The following is an 18,692-nucleotide window of genomic DNA, read 5'->3' as shown; positions in this document are numbered from 1 at the left end:
TGAAAAATTTTTTTTTTTTCTTTTTTTTTTTTTTTTTTTTTGGTTCGACAAGTACAAATAAGAGCCAGGAAGTTTGGGTTAAAGTGAGTTAACCCAAATTCTGATCTCCCAAAACTAAAACAAGCCATCATCATTGAGCTATAATCAGAGAAGTTATGGAAATTTTAAAGGCAGACAGAAGTCGTAATGTTTTTAAATGGAGGGTAGAGCCATTAACTTATATGGTCTCAAGTTTAGTGGTTGATATTACCAAAACTTCTTAATTATACTGGTAATTTAAAAAAATACTTGCCATATGAGAATATTTAAGTGGTTTTAGTCTCAGGACTGGAAGTGAAAATCTCTGAGGTTGGGCTAAACAAATTCTTATTTACCAAATGTGGGCAAATTTCATTCGTGTGACTGGGGGCAGTGAGAGTCGTGAGAAGTCTGCTTCTGAGTCTCTTTTTCCCTACTGTGTGCCTCCCTTCTGGGTGGTCCAGGTGGCGGGCCACTCTTGGTGGCCTTTGAAGTATAGTATTCCTTCATACACCCCGTCTCAACACTGAGACATCACTTTTGCCTGTGCCAAAAGACACACAACCTACTGCAGACAAGAATGACGTGGATATCAAGGTAAAAATGATAACTTATCAAAATGCCATTTCTGTTTTGAAACCATTTTAACATAAACATGGCAGGTAGAGAAAGGCATGGACCAGGAAACACTTTGAAGAGCGCCCCCCCACCCCCGCAAGAAGTACGTTTTACTGCTCAATCATATTTCTTGTATTTCCTTCCCCTTTATTGCTGGTGGCGATAGAAAGAGTTACGATAATCTGTAGACGCCATTTTCTTTCTTGAAAAAGGACACCACTGCTCATCATTTTCACAGCCAGGGACGAAACACACCCTTCCAACCTCGTGCCTAGCAACAATTTTATTGTGAGAAACTTCCAGCCTTTCTTAGTGACTTTGAGAAGCTGGCTGGGTGTGTACATGGTCAATTAGGCAGCTTTACTGACAAAAGTTCAAAGCACGGTGGGAAACCCTAAAAGGATGATTCTCTGGCAAGCCCTGTGGGTCAGCCATATAGTTCTCTGTCCCTTGTCAAAGGAATAGGGCTTCTCTCCTGTTTCTGGGAGTAAGGCTACTCTCACAGAGATCTCGAGCTTACCTTGGAGCTACACTTGTACAACGGGTGACTGATAGAATCGACATAGTGGTGCCTCATGCAGCGTCGAGGATCGGAGTCCATCATGAATGAGCTGTCTGTTTTGCTGTCTGTATCTCCCATCAGCGCCAGCAGGGAGAGCATAGAAAAGGATGCAGCTAGTACATGATTTCTCATTGTTGTAAGGGAAAACTTCTCAAGAGGAACAGCAGAGGGAGGCAAAGGACTAAAAATTGGAAATGCCTTCACCTCCTAGGCTCCAGTTCCTTTCAAGGAAAGGGCAGGATCTGGTTGGAGCTTTCTGGTTGTCATCGTCCTTTGTATGCCGGAGTTTCGTCTTACTGTTTGCACTCGCAATCCATCATCACTGTATCTGATGCACAGCTGGAATGAAAACAGAAATTATTTTCCCCAGAAACGTTTACCCAGAAAAACTAATGGAACCCTGGAGGTACTGAGTAGAATTTTTCCATGTCATTTTGAGTGGAGAGTATTGGTTTCTAGAGTGTCATTAGCATAAGCTATCATCCATTTCACACCCCTCCCCCATAGATTATGGTACATATTTATAATCATTTGGAGGTGTACACAGTGGCTTAATGGAAGCATTTGTTGACTTTACTTGCTGGAGGATAGTTTGACCCCATAGTCAAGTGGTTCTGGCCAGAGCATAACTCGATTGGGTGCTTTCATCCTTATCCCTGGCTGGTGGGGACGAGAGGGTCTATTCAGTAAGCTTTGATGTCAATGTCAGCTTACAGGGCTAGAGAGAAGGCAGGTCAGCACTAACAAGCACACGCCACGTCCCACAGGAAGGAAGTACATTTTCCACGTCCAAGTCCAACCCACCCATCCACCTAGTTTTCCACTTCTATGCTCTGGGCTTATCCTGTTTTTGTGTGAAGCCCCGTGCCACCCAGCACCAATGATAAGCTGCATCGGAAATACACATTATGCTAACTGGCCTTCAGCGCGGTTAAGGCAACACATGTGTATTTGCCAACAGACTCACGCATTTCTGAAGAGCCTTTGTAGCCCAAGCACACGTATAATTTGAAAAAGTAAGTGGTTGCTGGAGCAGAGACATCATTAAAGTGGGATCATGCCATATCTGACATTTGCCTTGTTCTTTTGAGCATATACCTCTTGGACAAAGGACTTGGGTCCAGAATCTCCTCAAATCACCTCACTAACCCCACCCCACAAGGCATGGCCAACACTATCACACCAGCAAACAGAGAGCATAAGAAATATTTTCAAACATTTAGGAAAATTGGGGGACTTGACGTTACATCTAAAGCAAAAGGAACACAATAATTAAACCTTCAGAAAAACTTTCAAAGTTATTTCAGATAAAAGTTTGATTATTTTGCTTCATAGTACAACCTTTTTTTAAGCTTGCTACGCATGGACAGTCTGAATAAACAGAGCAAAGCACTGATAAGATGAAGAAGTTCAAGTCCCTATAAGTCAATTAGTTTTACTCTAATATAGTGGCCCCAGACCCCCTTAACCTCAGTTTAGCTGTCTTGCGAGTGTGGGGCAGGGGACCCCAGGAGGAAAAGGGTGTGTGACACGGGGCTGTTTCAGAGTGAAGCATCCCTGGCAATGGCAAAACTTCAGCATGTGTGTTTCAGGGAAGCCCTGTAAATTGCAGGAGGAGCAGGGAACAGTAATGAGGGGACCCACCTGGACTCTAGCACTTCCTTTAATTAGCTGGGGGACCTTGTACAGGTCATTGAAGCTGTTCCGGCCCCAGTTTCCTCATCTGTAGAATAGAGGGGTGGGAAAAATGGTGTCCGCAACCCTCTCTTGCTCCAAAAGGCCAACATTTTGGATACTTATGGATTCAGTTACTGCCATGTCCGTATGCAGAAGATAGTCCTACAGTTGAGGACACCATATTTCCATGCACCTTTGCACCACTGTCCTTTATGTATGTGCTAATGGCAATATTTCATTAAAATTGATCAAACCTGTGCCTAAAGCTCCAAATCAGCAAAGGATGCAGAAGAGCATTTTTGTTTTCCTTTCAGCTGCATATTCTAGGTTTTCTTCTGCACATTACGTTGAACCTCAGCAAGGCTTCAGCTCAAAGAGCCAGAGCTTTCTTGGGTTCCATGTTCAGGGGCTGCAATATTGCTGACCATTTCCTGAGTTTCAATATGACTGTATTTTCCCAAATGGTTAACCGTCTTTTTGACGCCTTAATTAGTCTCCGAAAGAGAATTTATTAGATTTCTCCTTTCACCATTCCAGTTCACAGATATTTCACCCAGGAGTCAATGGCAAGAGGATGAAGGGGAAAAGCAGACATTCCAGTCCTGACCTTCCCTCTCCACTGCCAGCAACTTCTTTTAGGAGCCATGGCCAGGGGGTATAGTTAAATGAGCAAAGCAAATGAAAGAAAAGCATGCATGGCATGATGGTAAAAACAAGCAATGACATTGACAACAAAACCCTATATACGTGTATGTATGGTTGTATGTGTTGGCATTTGCATTTATTCCACAGAAAAGGAAGTATAATCGGCCCTCAAATGTAGAAGATGGGCACCCTCACTCATCTAAGAGAAATGAAAATTAAAGAACTTTGAGACACTTTGCTCAACCAGTCAGAACTCTGATCATGCACCCTGTTGGCAAGGCTCTGGGAAAACAGGCCTATTTTGGAGAAAGTACAGTAAAAATTGGTACAAATTCTGTAGAAGCCAATTTGGCAATATCTATTAAAATTGAAAATCTGTATAATTTAGACCCAGCAATTTCACTTCGGAGAACTACCTTACATGTGAGATCACACAAGCATATGGTTATTCACTACAGCATTGGTTGTCATGGCATAAAATTGGAAACAGCACAAAATTTCCATTAGTAGGGGACTGGTTAAATATATTACACAACGTTCGTACAGTCGAATACTAGGCAACTCTATAAAGAAGAATGCAGAAGCTCTACTGATTTGTGTTAAAACAAGGAGGGATAAGAATATATATTTGTGTTAATTTGTATTTACATAGAGAAGCTCTGGAAGGATACTCAAGAAACCGTACAGTTAGTTACCTGTGGGAGTTGGAGGACAGGCATGGGAGAAAGACTTTTCGCTGTATAACTTTTTTTAATTTGTAGATGTCTGAACTTGGGAATGTATTGCCTGTCCAGAATTTCATTAAAAAATAATACTTTCTCTTTTCAAATCAAAGCTTGGCTTAAAAATAGTAATTAAGTTAATGGATGTTTAAAGTTTGTGCCAGTTTGAGTATTTTAATAGTATTAAACTTTTATTCCTTATAAATATGGGAAGACGTGCTAGTCTCTTAGTCAAATAGTCTTCCAGGTGGACCATTTTGTTCTTGTGCACTACTGCCACCTAGTAGCAATGTTCTGAATTGCAAGCACAGTTAAAATTTTTTTTCCTGAAAGGTGAATAAAATAATTTTGCAAGCAAATGTTATGACATTTATACTGATAAAGAGCTAGTTAATGTCACACAGAATGTAACTTTATTATCTGATTTTCTCTTTAAAGATGATAAGCTGAACCCAGAAGTAGTGATAAAGTATGAAAGAATGACAGAAGAAATATTGCTTCACCACTAATAGGAAATAGATTTTTCATTTCAACACGCTCATAAAGCATGATACTTTTTGTTCAGTTGTTATATTAAACTCTGAAATGAGAATGCCAGCAACAGTGTAAATATGCCACAGAAATCACAGAACCCTCGAAGCATAGAGGTATGATCCTTGCAACATAACACTGAGATTTTTGCCTTGTGTTCAAATTGAATGAACCAACACTGTTGTGTTGAAGAAGAAATGAACAGAATGCTCAAGAAAAAGAGTGATGTTAATTAAGTCAAGTTGCCTTAACATTGTGTTGGTCCAGATGTGCACAGGAGAGGCTGTGCAGAGTGCCCAGGGAAGCACTCACAAAGGGGAAAATCAAGAATGAAGGAAGTTTTCATCACTCGGGATCCCCATTTTATGGCAGCCTAGGGGTATCTACGTCTGTCTTGTAGGAGCTTCTGTCATTTTCCTCAAAATTAAATTAATTCTAACTTGCTTTAATTTTGTGAAAGCCATGTAGCATAAAAATCAAATGCTGCCTATCAAGACTTAGAACCTCAGCCCAGCCAGCATGGATTGAGTGAGAAAGCGACTCTCTTGTTGAACTCAGTAGACCTGGGCTGCTCCGTGCTCTGGGGACAGTCTCTGAGACATGGACTTGGCCGATGTACAGAGCCCACATTCTAATAGCTCCAATGTGGAGCCTCTGCTGGAGGAGAGGCACGTAGGCTGGCGTGCCCGACTTTGGAGCTACCCTCCAAACGATACCAGTGGAAAAGAACAACTGGTGCCCAGATTTCCCCACCTGTCATTCTCAGCGAAATAATATAGCAGAGCTTACAGCAGACCCAGCCTCCTGGGTGAGAGATGGTGTTGTATCTACAGATCAGCTCACTCTTGGGCTGACCTTCTGCCTGGCAAAGGGTAAAGTGCTGGTTTCACACAAGTTATTCCAGCAACTGGCTAAGACAAGTGGCACGTACCAAGAGTGGCCTTATTCTCGCCCTGCTTGCCAGACAAGGGAGGGCCGTGCTCAGTGTCCGTATTTCCCCCGGGGGCTGTTTTCAGTATAATACATGCAGGTATTACCTCCCGTGGCTTCTTCTACAAATATATATTTAACATATATTCACTGAGCACCTACTATGTGTCTCCTTTTGCTCTAACAGATGAGACTCAAGGGTCAGGGGAAAAAATAAGTCCTATTCTAGTTCCCTCTTCCAGCTCACTGCATCCACAAGCAAAGAGTCTTGTCCCGCTGTTTTCCTGGGCAATTTTTTTAGACACGCCGATGAACTCATTTAACATCTAATTCATATGCAACATCCTTTGCTTCATTCTAAGAAGATCGAGTTAAGCAGATGAAATATAGTGACTTTGGAATGACATCAGTGTGCCAGACAGAATTATTTGATATTTACTATCATTTAAAACAATCATATCAGGCATGAGTAAGGTAAAAATGGCAGAACATAAAGCCTCTCTCAAAGGAATGCAAAAAAAAAAAAAAAAAATCAGAGATTTAAATGTAAAAGAAAGCTTGCCACTAGATAACACTTCATACTGGGATTAGAAAAGCAAGAAACTCAAAGTCTCATCAGAGAGTGTGAGGTGCTAAGTAGCCCCTTCCCAGGAACTCAAAGAATTCCAACTGGAACTAGTCAACTAGATGCCTTGGAGAATAAGTCAGATGCCTCTTCCGAAGGCACTTAATTTATAAACTGTAAACAGCCTGTTGGATTTTATAAAGCATCCCGTGTGCTCAATGAATGGTTTTTGATATTATTCCTATCTGGCAGCACATCAGTAGTAGCCAAGAAGCCAAGCCTGGGCTGCCCCAGAGGCAGCCGTCCTGACAACACACACTGCCAGCCCTCCAGCCTGCCAGCCCCTGGTATCTCCAAGGATGGGCAGCCACAAGGTCAGTGGGGAGGGAGCAGCTCCTGCCCTTGTCATCTCATGGTGTCTGTTCTACAATTAGAGGTGGCAGAGCATAGGAGGCAATGCCTGCCCGCATAGAGCCATCTTAGGAGAAGGAGGACGTCCTTGGGATTAAACAACTGTTCTCCAGTCTGGGATGGTCTGTTTTCTCCCAGCCTGCATTACTAGGCAGACATGGCCAAACTCAGTGGTGATGGTGATGGAGGAAGAAAAGAGATGGGAGAAGCAAAAGGGAAGGAGAAATAGAGCCCAGGGAAGAAGCAATAAATCACAAGCCTGGGGTAAAGAAGGGTGTGAAAAAGAAGGACTGGGAATAGAAGTAATTTCTGGCCAACTGTCAAGTGGCCCTATCTGTGTGTGTGTCCATGGATTGAATAGTTTTACTGTCTGGGGCAAGACTGGTGTGGGAGGACTGGACCTAGAGTCTGACTGAAACTTCAAATCCTGATTTTTTCAGGAAATCCAGAGAAACCTCTCATTGTGATCCAAACTCCCACTTCCCTACAGGTTTCATCTCTTCCTCCCCAACCCATTTCTAGCCTGTGTTCCATGTCCCGGTGTTTTGCATTCATTTGCCAGAAACATTGGATAACTATTCCACAACCTTCTGAAACCAGAAGAGCATCCTACTGCTGTCTGCTCTGGTGGAAGGAAGGCTGATCTGAGGAGCCACAGCTCTGAGCCCTCCCTTCCCGTCATTGGCTGTGTGATCTTGAGCAAGTCACTTGCCTTCTCTGGACTCAGTTTTCTCATTCACAAAATGTACGGATTGTTCAAGATGTTTCTATGGTTCTATCCATTTCCAACATTCTCTAACTCTACCCAAGCTTCTCAGAGTACTCGCCTGCTTTGGGGCTACATGTTCCCCGAAGAAATACTACACAAAGAGTTCCTTGTTTACTCAAGAAGTTAATGATCACAGAAAAGTCCAAACAAGTTCTAATGTGGTGCCTAAGCCCCTTGATGAGGCTGTATTGGTGGCCCGAAATAAAAATAACCCGTCATAACCAGTTGACTTGGTGTTTGAATGTACCAAATATGGTTTATAAATTAATAACATGTTAATAATAGGAAGCAGTTAGCGAGGATACTTAACCAGTTCTTATTTCTCTTAAAGCTGTCGTAAAATTTGTAGTGTTTCTTTCCAGTCTCCACCAAATGGGGAGAGGAGAAAGCGAATAGTAGTCAATCATGGTAGAATTAAACTTCTTTCAATTGGTGATGATGAGGATATAAGCTGAGTTCAACCCTCTTGCACCTTTCCTATGAATAACCCTTATTCCTAACAGATTGAGCCACAGATCCTCATGCCCTAGTGGGGCCATTTATGATGCTCTGGTTCAGGATAGAAGAGGAAGATTGGTTAGGAGAGTTTTCTTCTCTGCAGATGTGGTTAAGAGCAAGGCAGTCCGTTAGTAAAGCATTATGGAACCTCTGTGCTAGGGTACCTGAAGCTCTAGGCTGGGACTTGGGTCGAAAAGAGTTGCCCATTGGGTGCGGGTCTTGTTTCCTGTGCTGGGCTTCTGCAGGCTTCTACAGTTTCTACGGAAAGACTCATTCTGAGTTCTTAACAGTTGACATAACTGACTTTTAGAGAACAAACCTTGCATAAATTGGAAATGCCCGAGCCTGATTACCCATGTGTCGAGAAGCAGGATACGGCTGAAGTCTTTTCCTCTGGGGGTTTGGATTATTTCTGTAAATCTACCACTCCACTAAAAGCTGTGACTGATACGGCGATAAGCTGTCAGAAGAGGCTTAGGGGTGGGCATTCTGGGGTGCCAAAAATCAACAATAGCCCTAAACATGGAGTACCCTTCCATCCTTTCATCAATAATAGGGAGAGAGAAAGCCACAAAAGAGGTAACAGAAGAAGGATTATTTTTATGTTTCAAATCTGCCACTGCCCTTTCAATGATTTCAAATAGCAAAATTCCAGAAAGGGAAGGTTCCCTTCATTTCACCCACTGCCTCCCAGGAAGGGGGTTTCACATGAGGAATGAGAAACGCTCTACCATTTACGTTGTGTAAGACCCTTTGGAAGGAAAGCAGGAAAGTTCTGAGACACCCAACCCAGGGCACTTGGTCTCACCAACACATGAAGGTACACTCTCCCTGTGGAAAAGAAAAGGTGCCCTGGTGTTCTGGGGACCCTGGTGCTGAGTTAATTTGACACTTGCTCTGCCACTGGACTGCTGGCCGTGGTATGGCCTTAGGAGAAGGCAGATAACCAATGTTAGCTCAGGGTACAAGCTCCCTTTTACCCTGGAGCCAAATGAGCATGTTGGCTTTTCTTCAAAGTGTCCAACAAAGTGTTTCCAAAGCTGCGTGTGAATCTCCTTACCCACACTTTGGAATGATGGGTAGTGATCTCACCTAACAGCTGTAGAGCCCTTAGTTAGAAATTGGGCATAAACAATAGAGCAACTCAGTATTTCCACTCCCCGTTCAACTTGCCTTTTCTGCCCAATGATGGGACTTGAATACTGGATTCAATCCTGTGGCAATTTGGAAGCAGCACTTGTGGACACAGACTCATGTCAAAGGGGCAACGTTAAAGCATGGGGAACTCTACTCAATGTTCTGTAATAACCTATATGGAAAAAGAATCTGAAAAAGAATGGATACATATATACATATATGTATATGTATAACTGATTCACTTTGCTGTACACTTGAAACTAACACAACATTGTAAATTAACTTATACTCCAATACAAATTTTTTAAAAAATAAGCCAATCACATAAAAATATGTTTCCCTTATTGCTAATCACTATGAATTTATTGGGCTTTTGCTTTTCTGTTCGTATTCTGCTTTGCTTAAACCATACACACTCTGGCTACGTCTTTTGATTGCCAGTTTCCCTGTGACACTTCCATTCTGCTGCCTTTGGATTTCAAACCTCAACAGAAAAATTTTAATTCTGAAAAAAAGTCATTTTCCATAATTTGGGGGGGAAATCACAGAACTATATGAAGTCCTTGAATATTGCCTTGCGCTTTAAAGAAAAATTGGACATTAAGAACTGGATTTCTTGGACTCTTCACATCCATATTAAGAATGTGTGTGCCTACATTTCACTTAGAGTTAAGGAAGGGGGATATTTTCTTCACTGTAGGAGTTGATCTCCTTTTCGAATGTCAAGTAAAGAAGGCAACTTCAGAGTTCAAACCCCTCTTCCTGGGAGGGAGTAGGTGAAATTAAGGGAAGCTCCCCTTTCTGAAATTGTGCTATTTGAAAATCTCCAGTGGCAGACTTTAAACATCAGAAATAATCCTTCCTCCTTCTCTTTGCTTCTCCATGGCCTGCTCTTTGCCTGTTTTTATTCCCTATTGATGGAAGGATGGGAGGAGACTCCATCTTTAGGGCTATTGTTGGTTGGTGGCACTGCAGAAGGGTCGCCCCTGAGAATTTTCTGACACCTCATCAACTTTCTTGAATGTATTAACCTGTTGCCCTTTCATTTTTAAAGAATCTGGCAATGGGTTGGATCACAGCTTAAAAGAAAAAGTTGGGATTGAGCCCGGCCTTGGAGGAGAGAAAATGGTATGAAAAAATTCTTAGCTTTTGTAGAAGAACAAAGAGAAAAACATATCTACTGCAAATCTTATAGAACTGAGTTTAAAGCTATAGTCCATGTTCACGTGCAGATTTGGACATGAGGGTGAAATGGACTCTGATTGGATGAATTCCTGATTCTAAGCATGAGGGATATATTGCCTCCTAAAGTTACCCATTCTTTGCATTTTCTGAGTCAGTAGTCTTTCTAACAAGAAAGTAGTTGTCCCAGACTGTGAACCCCATCCAGGGTGTTACATTCTGACTATTGAAAATGGGTCTGGGGGTGTGATTATAGGCTCACCCATCAGACTCTGAGACCCTCTGATGAGGGGGACAGTAAGCGTGAATGGCACCAAGCAAGCTATTGCCAGACACACAAGAAGAAAGCTTTGCAGATGTGAGAGCATCTGGCATCAGAAAGAATGCCATCGGCGCAATCTTCCTCAAAAACTCAAATGTGTGGGTGTGTGAATTTGCAGCACGCAACCTGCGCAGCCAAGCCAGTCCCTGCCTCGCCCACCCCGCTGGACATGCACAGGGGTTTCAGCAGGATTCGCCAGCCTTTGTTTTCTCCTGGACGCATTTTTTTTTGTTTTCTCCTGGAAGCAAAAATAGAAGTTTATGGTTGCTGATCTGAAGGGTGAGGAGTGGGTACTACCAGCTGGAATGTTGCCACTGGCAGGGGCAGACAGGAAAATAGGAAGGCTCTTAATGTCCTCCCAAAGAAAACCTTTGATGGACAAAAGAGTGGTTGTATTTTTACCCTCTCTCTTCATGCTGCCAGGCGTCTTTAAATAGATTCTCTAGCCTAGGGACTTGTATGGAATAATTCATATTAAAACCCAAGAAGTGGCAGAGGAGGGGAGTTGGTTCTTTCTTCTCTTTCTTTTCTTTCCTTTCTTTTTTTCCCCCTTCTTGTCAAGCTAACAGGAAAAGACTCATTTTAATTCAGCTGTGTTCAATTTTTCCTTTTGGGTCTTTTAATGAACTTTAGCTAATTCGGAAAAGACTACCAAAACCCCCAGGAAAAGAAAAGGACTAGGGACCTGTACTGTAGAGTGCTCCGTAATACGTTTTGGTCCCGAGGACATGTGTAGCATCTTTTAAGGATGCTGCACACAGGGGGTGACATGAAGCTCTTAAATGGGAATGTCTAATTGAGAAGTCCAGTTCCTTCCATTTGCAACTCATAAACCGATCTGTTGTTCTGCTGTTAAAAGAAAGAAAAAAAAAGAAAAAAATCCTCTCCATCTCCCCAGCCCCATGCTGGGTTCGGTTCAACCCAGGATCCATTTCTCCCCTCTCCCTTTCACAAAACGGGTTTCATAAAGACATTCAGGCCCGCGCTAGCCAAATTAAAAGTCCCGTCTGTCCTTCTTTTTCCTTGGGAAGGGAAGGATGTGGGAAGGACAGAGAAAGGGGGCAGGGCGGGGCCCAAGGATCCAGGGAGCTTGGTTTCAAGTCACTTGTCTCTCTCCCTGAAACAGAGAATAACCACATTTCTCTTAATGTAGGCCGAAGTGCATCCAGGCGTTCCCATAGCACTCCCACCCCCGGCCCTTTGCCGGAGATGTGCGGGTCACTGTGATGGTATGTTTGTCCCTGCCAACCCGGTTCACTCCAGCCCTACTCCCAGCAGCCTAAAGGGCAGCCCGAGCCATGAGGCTGCTCCTCTCTGCGAGTGGGTTCAGGCTCGGGGCGCTCCAAAAAGACCCCCGATCCTATCAGCCCGGCAGAGCTGCTGCCAAGAATGACATCCTGGGAATACTATGGAGATGGGGAGACCTCATGGGCTGTTGTCCCCAGATGGAACAGGACCCAGGCTGTCTGGAAAACAGGCAGAGCAAAGAGCGAGCTCACAATGGAAGGAGCTCAGGCGAGGGGAAAAGGGGGCGGGGTGGGAGTGGTGGAGAGCAAAAGCAAAGAAAAGCCACATGCCACCCAGGAAGATTCCAGGGAGGGCGGGAGGAGGTGGTGGAGGAAGCACTTGCAGGAAACAAGTACCCAGACATGGCACTGCCAGTCTAGCTGGATTCTTTTCTGAATTAGATTATGCGAAAGAAAGAGGGGAAATATATAGCCCGCCAGCTGTTCAAAGGCTTACAACCTTGCTTTTATTGTCCGGGTAAGCTGGTGAGGTGGGGCACCAGAGGAATTCCAAACATACCATCCCAGAGAAATTTTAATATGTTCCACAGTGTCATACACGAAGAGGAAATGACAGCTGATCACAGCCAGGGCAGGCCACAGCAATCTGGGCCTCGGAGCTCACCCACCCTCCCACGGCCCAGCTTCCCTCTTCTGCTTTAGCCCTTCTCCGTTCTGCCACCTGCCGTCCCATCCCTCCTGCTTCCACTGGCTCAGGCAGGGGGCCCGGGCAAAGTCGCCTTAGCTGACTGTCATGGGAGGAGGTGAGGATGGCCTGGAAGGCCGCTGGCCAAGAAGCTGAGGGCTGGCTAGGGTGAGTCAGGCCCCCCAGGGAGTCAGAGGCATTTTAATCCAACCACAGGGGATTATCTGCTGATAAGGACCAAATCAAGGACTCTGGTGATGCTGTCTTCAGGGTATTTCCCCCCAGTAACCTATCCGAGGCAGAAAACACAAGATCGGATTATTTGAAAGCGACACTGTTAGTGGCTCTGACGGAGACTTGGGTTTGGGGAACAACTTCTGGCAACTCCTTCCCAGGGACCTCTTGAATTTAGGCCAGGCCCAGAGGTCACTGGTTTCGATCCTGGGGGTGGGACAAGTAAGTGGTGGGAGATAGTGACTGCATCTTCCTCCATGCATGTTTCTCATTCAATGATTCATCAAGTGGCCCTGATGTCAGTTGCTGAGTAGGTGACTCACAGCCATCCCCGATACAGACAGCACGTGGTCCTTTCCAAAGGGGGCTCAAGGGAGCAGAGGAAGGATAAACCGCCCCATTTCTAGGCTTCTCCTACCCAGGAAGGGAAGATCCAGGCTCTGCTAGCTGTGAGTGACGTGTCCCCAGGATCCGGTGATAAAGGCCTGAGGGGAACCCCTTTATCATAAGTGGAAAGAAAACCCACCGATAAGCGACAATCATTTCCAGTAAATCTGGGTACCAGCAGATATTTGAAATAGTTCTTTCTAACAAGGAGCTCATTGACCAGTTTACCCACTGGCCAAGTCCATTTCTGTTCCAAAATCTAACTGGAGATGGCATACAGACTGAGAATTAGGGCGCAGGACAATGTCTCATTCACCTTTGCATCCATCAGGACTAGCATAAGTTATTGAAAGAATGATGGCATGAATAATTAACCAATAAGAATAAGAGTGCTTGAATTGTGAGTTCTGAAAATACAGTAAAAATTGCTAGCCACCACTGGTGGCTATAATTCCGAGAAACTCGCCACATTTTTCAAGGGCCGAGGAAAACAAATTGTTAAATGTATTGAAAAATGATTTATTTTCCCCTTGACAGTGTCACTGGAACATGAATTAAGATTGAAAACTCCACAGGCGTGTTTCCATCTGTGGGTGTCAGCTGCTTGGTACATGGTCATCAAGAAGGCTTCAGCCAGCACTCCTTTTACCTGAACTAAATGTATTTTAAAGTAAATGATGCAAAACATTGCATTTTGTGCTCAGACCCTCTCATATAAAGGTCTGAATCATAGTTTAAGAAAACTGTTTTGGTTCGGCTAAATGCTTTGTTAACAGCAGTAGTTTCAAATTGTATGGCAATAGAATCCATGCTATCTTTTCAGGCTTTCTCAAATAGATAATGACTATCCCAAGGTTGTAAGTTACCTCATTCAAAAGCCAGACTCTCATTCAACAATGCTTGTTAGGTTAGTTACTAGAGAAAATCAGAGGAGTTCCCCCATAAACCAAGTTCCCGTTCCACGATGAATATTGGTCTCTAGGAACCTAAACGTTTACTTTCAGAAGCCAGACTGGTAAGGAAAAAAAAGGGGGGGGGGCAGATATTTGCATTTGGTGGAAACAATTGAGAAGCATCTTGTAGTCCCCACTGCATTCGATAGACACCTAGAGCCAGCTCTGCATTTTAGGCATCTCTACATTTTCAAATGCACCTGGTATTTAATGTTATGTGTTGGAGCAATTTGCCAATGCCGGCTCCTTGTAATTAAAATACACTAATATCATACATGAAAAGAGACATGTTTCACAGCATCCATATCTGCTATTCATGACAGTTACAGAGCATAGAACGCGGGACTCCCATCTTGCCAAATAGCTTCCTTTTCTGCACCTGAATCTCAGCAGAGAAGGGAGTCTACCTCTTTCTTGCAGGTTTATCTCAGCTCCTCGATTACAATGAGCCTCAGTTACAGGGTGTTCTGAGTCATTAACATTCTGTACACAGTCAAACTTCCCGTCCCCCAAGAAAGAGTTATGCCCAGGCCTCCTACAGCCCAATTGTTCATTTAAAGAGAGAACTTGTATTCAGGAGCTTGCAAGAACCCTCCGAATATTCCTCAGGTGTTTGTAGGAATCATTCCTACAGGTCCTGGTCCCTGTGCTGGTTGGGAGCATCCTTTCCCAGTCACTGCTTGGACTGGGTAGCATCGGTCGGCTGCAGGGACAAACTGATTACTAAAAATAACCCTTTGCAATAAGGCCAAGGCAAACAGCATGCATTTCCTCGGACTTTTTGCCCAATCAAAATCCTATAGTAAATCCATCCTCCCCTCTCCCCGGCGCTCCTGACTGCATCTATGGAATTGAAGATGTTGCAAGTTGAGAGAAAGGTGCAAAGGAACAGGATTCTTGTAAAGCGTGACACAGAAAGCTAGAAATAAATGTTGCCTATTGTTTGAAGTCATTCTAAGCACTCCGGCAGAGCCCTGGCAGGAGATCAGCAGCATACATAAGTAGTAATAAAAGTAAACAGTGCGCTTTTAAACTTGCAGTCTTGCCCGCGTTCATAGTGCCCCCGTTTTAAGAGGGATGAGGGCGGCGGGGAAGATACTGGGGCTCCAGGAATCCATGTCGGCGAGTAGCTGCTTCTCAATCTCCTTTCACGGGGTCAAATATAAGAACCATTACAAAGTTACATCTAACTACGCAGAGTTTGAAAATCCAATCTCTTTCAGTCAAACCCAAAGAGATTTTCCAGCCTCTCTGTGAGGCTCCCCTGTCCTGTCACCGACTTCAAAGACCCGTTCATTTACAAAACACAATGCTAGCCCACTACAGATTAATGCAAATTCAATTAATGCAAATTTAAGTGGTATTTAAAGGTTGTCTCTTTGTCTGAGAGGAGGATGAAATGCTCCTTTTGGAAAGAAGTAATTTCCTAGGCAAGCCGTCAGCGCTGTTTTCCTGCTTACCTTGGGGGAAAACGCAGGGCTCCTTTCTCCCCAGACTTTTCTGAGAGCTAGAAAGAGGTCCTGTTACTTCCAAATGCTTTTGTTCTTCTGTCCCTCTGTCACATGGCTTGCCTTTTATATTTGCAACACACAAAAGTTAGGACTGTTGTTTAAGCGACACAGGGAGAGAGAGAGAGAGAGAGAGAGAGAGAGAGAGAGGCAGAGAGAGAGGGAGAGAGAGAGAGAATGTCAAATGGAAAAGTGCCATTGCAGTCATATATCAATCAGGCGTGCGGCCGCGGCAGCGCACTAGCAAATGGGAATGCCACGGAAATGTGAGGCGCCCGGCATCGGGAACTCGCAGCCGCTGCCCACCGCTAGGCTCCCTTCCACGGAGCATCTTACGATGCGAACGGCATAGGAGTAACAAGGGCGAGGAAGTCCCCCACCCCCTTCTTCTTCGTCGTCGTCGTCTTCTTCTTCTTCTTCTTTTGTGGTGTTATGGAAATAATAAGGGGCTAAGAACTCTTTCTCGGGCGATGCTGTGGAAGCAAGTGCAAAACTCTGCCCTGTTTTATTACGGTGTGGGTGGGTGGTGAGAGTTCTTTTCTGAGTTGTTCATCCAGTGAATGATTTTTAGCAGCAGACCCATGATTAAATCCACGACAGTACTGAAATCAGCGCCTTCTTCGGCATCATTTAGAATAAAACACTAGATCTGATTTAGACACAGTGACAAAGTGGGAGTCCTTGACTCCTCGAGTTATGTGCGTGTGAGAATAACAGGTAAAGCCAACCCACGGCACCACAACTAGTAGAAAAGTGACAAAGGTAACTACGTGTGTGGGCTAAATGCCTGCTAGCTGGATAATACTGTTATGAGCTGTAGGAATACAAAGGGAAATATTTCCTAACTCTTGCCCCTAAAAGCTGAAAATGAAGACAGAAAACCATCAGCAACTTTTGTGGAAAACACAATGAACCGTTGAACCATTTATAATTTTTTTTTTATGTCAGATGAACCCAGCTCCAGAATATTTTTTTTAATGAACACTGATGAAGAATTAAACTGAGATTATAAAAAAGTGATAAATATGTCATAAAACTTAATTATTGATGCTGAAACTGTCAGGTTCAGCTAGATCATGTCATTTATTATTCATTCATAAATTGGTAATCACATTATCACTTTTCCACAGAACCTTTACTTCAGTCATTGATGTTTACAGGAGGTGTCTTCAATTTTTCGGTTTGATCTCCACCCTTTAGTAAGAAGCCCCTTTTCTTTTGCTTTACCAGGAAAACCCTGTCCACCTGGGACCAGCCAGTCACAAAACAGAATCCACCTACAAGGATAAAGGAGAAATGACAAGTTCAAAGCCTTGAAAGAAAACCTGGCACTTGGCCAATGATGATATTGGCCGAAATGTCTTAAAAGCAGAAGATCAAAAAGCAAATGGAAATTGGAGCTTAAAAATGGAAATAATCTGAAAGGGGAAATGACTTGTAGCTGAGTAAGAGCCATGGAAATAGTCATGAACACATTTTCTGGCTCAATTTTGTGGGTCAGATCGAGAGGGTGGATAAATCCTTTGGCCACCAACATTTTCAAATATCAGAGCTTGACGTCCATCAACATTTTCATTTCTCCTGATAATTTGTGCTTTTCTCTCAACATATGTTCACCACTCCACTCTGCTATCTTTTGCCTTTGGGTTCTCAGAACCACTCTATCTGCTCTGAAGTAACATGAAAAGGTGTGGCTCTTCCTGGTTGGAATTTTCCAGCCTCCTACAAGCTGCCCTTCTGCAAGGCACCACAGAAAGTGTAAAAATTGCAAACACATTGATTGCTTGGCCACAGAAGACAGGCTCTCTCCCAGATGGAGCCCCACTGCTCCCTCCAGCCGTTATTCTGTCAGGGGTGGCGAAGAATACCATCTGCTGCCCCTTTCAAGATGGAGGCTTGCCTCCGCCTCTTGGGCTCCAGAGGACCTGTTTCTGAGCCTATCAATAGGTAGCTGGCACCAGCAACTCTTTTCATCACATCACCATGCTTTTCAGAAAGGTCACTGTGCCACATGTGGTTACTTTACCAGCCATCATTAACGTTCCTGAGAAAGAAGGACTCTCTCTACACTTCTATCTATGCCAAAGGGGATGAAAATACTCCTGCTGCCATTTCATATGCACTCAGGATGGGAAGAGTTTGGAGAAGAAGATGTCTATCAGCTGGATGGGAAATTCTTCAAGGGACCTTCCTGAGCCTTTTATTTCTGGTTCTGTTTTTAGGTTGCCTCTCTCTTTCTCGGTAGCTCTAGTGGATATTTACAGGGATTGCCCAGCATCCAAATACCCCTGAAGGGATGGGGAATCCCAAGGCAGGTGGGAGGCAGGATCTGAAGGGAGCAGGTGTTTCCTCTCCCCTCCTCAGAGCAGCTGGAGAGCCAGGCGTGCCCAGGCCTGGCTCGCCAGATGTGCCATTCAGGAGGAGCGGCCAAGACCTGCAGACAGTCAGAGGTTATTCCCTATGGGCACACTGGAATCAAGAGCCCAGAGGTTACAGCAGCCAATGTCAAGTGCAAGAGAGCCCAGCCATGAGACAAAGGGTGTTCCAGGGACACAGGGTCCACCCATGATGGCATTTGGAGCATTCTGGTCTTTCGGGCTGCATCCGTGTTTGTCACCATTTTATGAGCCTGGATCTCCAGCTTTCCTAGTGATTCTGTGAAGTGCCCCCCATCACCACACCCACAAATCCTGCCAATAAATTCCTTTGTGCTTTAATTAGCTAGGGACAGTTTTTGAGGTTGGCAACCAGGAGTCCTGACCTGAACACTGCATTTTCCAAATTTAAGAAAATTAACATCATTAACGTACAAATGGAAATGTAGCCTCTCCTTCTTCCTAGCTACTTTTCCAAACAAACAAATGGTTTCAGATTCATTGTCAGTCTGCTATAGTCTCTGCTACAACATTTTGAAAGTAGAAAATTTCTAGGTGGATACATAACGAGATACATATATATAATATGTACTTATCAAGACACCCACCAAAAGCCAATAACATTTGATATCATATCTACATGGATACAGATAGGGGTGTGGCGGGGGTGTGTGTGTGTGTGTGTGTGTGTGTGTGTGTGTGTGTAAAATGCCAAC

General features: G+C 44.0%; 1 protein-coding gene across 1 annotated transcript in view; it reads right to left on the bottom strand.

The window, feature by feature from the left end:
• Window positions 1-15,640, bottom strand: part of NDP (norrin cystine knot growth factor NDP) — a 27,318-nt gene extending 11,678 nt beyond the window's left edge. Inside the window, exons 1-2 of the mRNA XM_024734196.1 lie at window positions 15,554-15,640; window positions 1,157-1,537 (exon numbers count right to left, since the gene is read on the bottom strand). Coding sequence (XP_024589964.1) covers window positions 1,157-1,330 — 174 coding nt within the window. The 5' untranslated portion in view covers window positions 1,331-1,537; window positions 15,554-15,640. The remainder of the gene's footprint in view (window positions 1-1,156; window positions 1,538-15,553) is intronic.
• Between the last annotated feature and the right edge of the window lie 3,052 nt (window positions 15,641-18,692).

This window comes from Neophocaena asiaeorientalis, unplaced genomic scaffold (genome assembly GCF_003031525.2).
Source record: "Neophocaena asiaeorientalis asiaeorientalis breed wild unplaced genomic scaffold, Neophocaena_asiaeorientalis_V1.1 scaffold426, whole genome shotgun sequence".
Classification (NCBI taxonomy): domain Eukaryota; kingdom Metazoa; phylum Chordata; class Mammalia; order Artiodactyla; family Phocoenidae; genus Neophocaena; species Neophocaena asiaeorientalis.
This window is presented reverse-complemented; position numbering and strand designations above follow the sequence as displayed.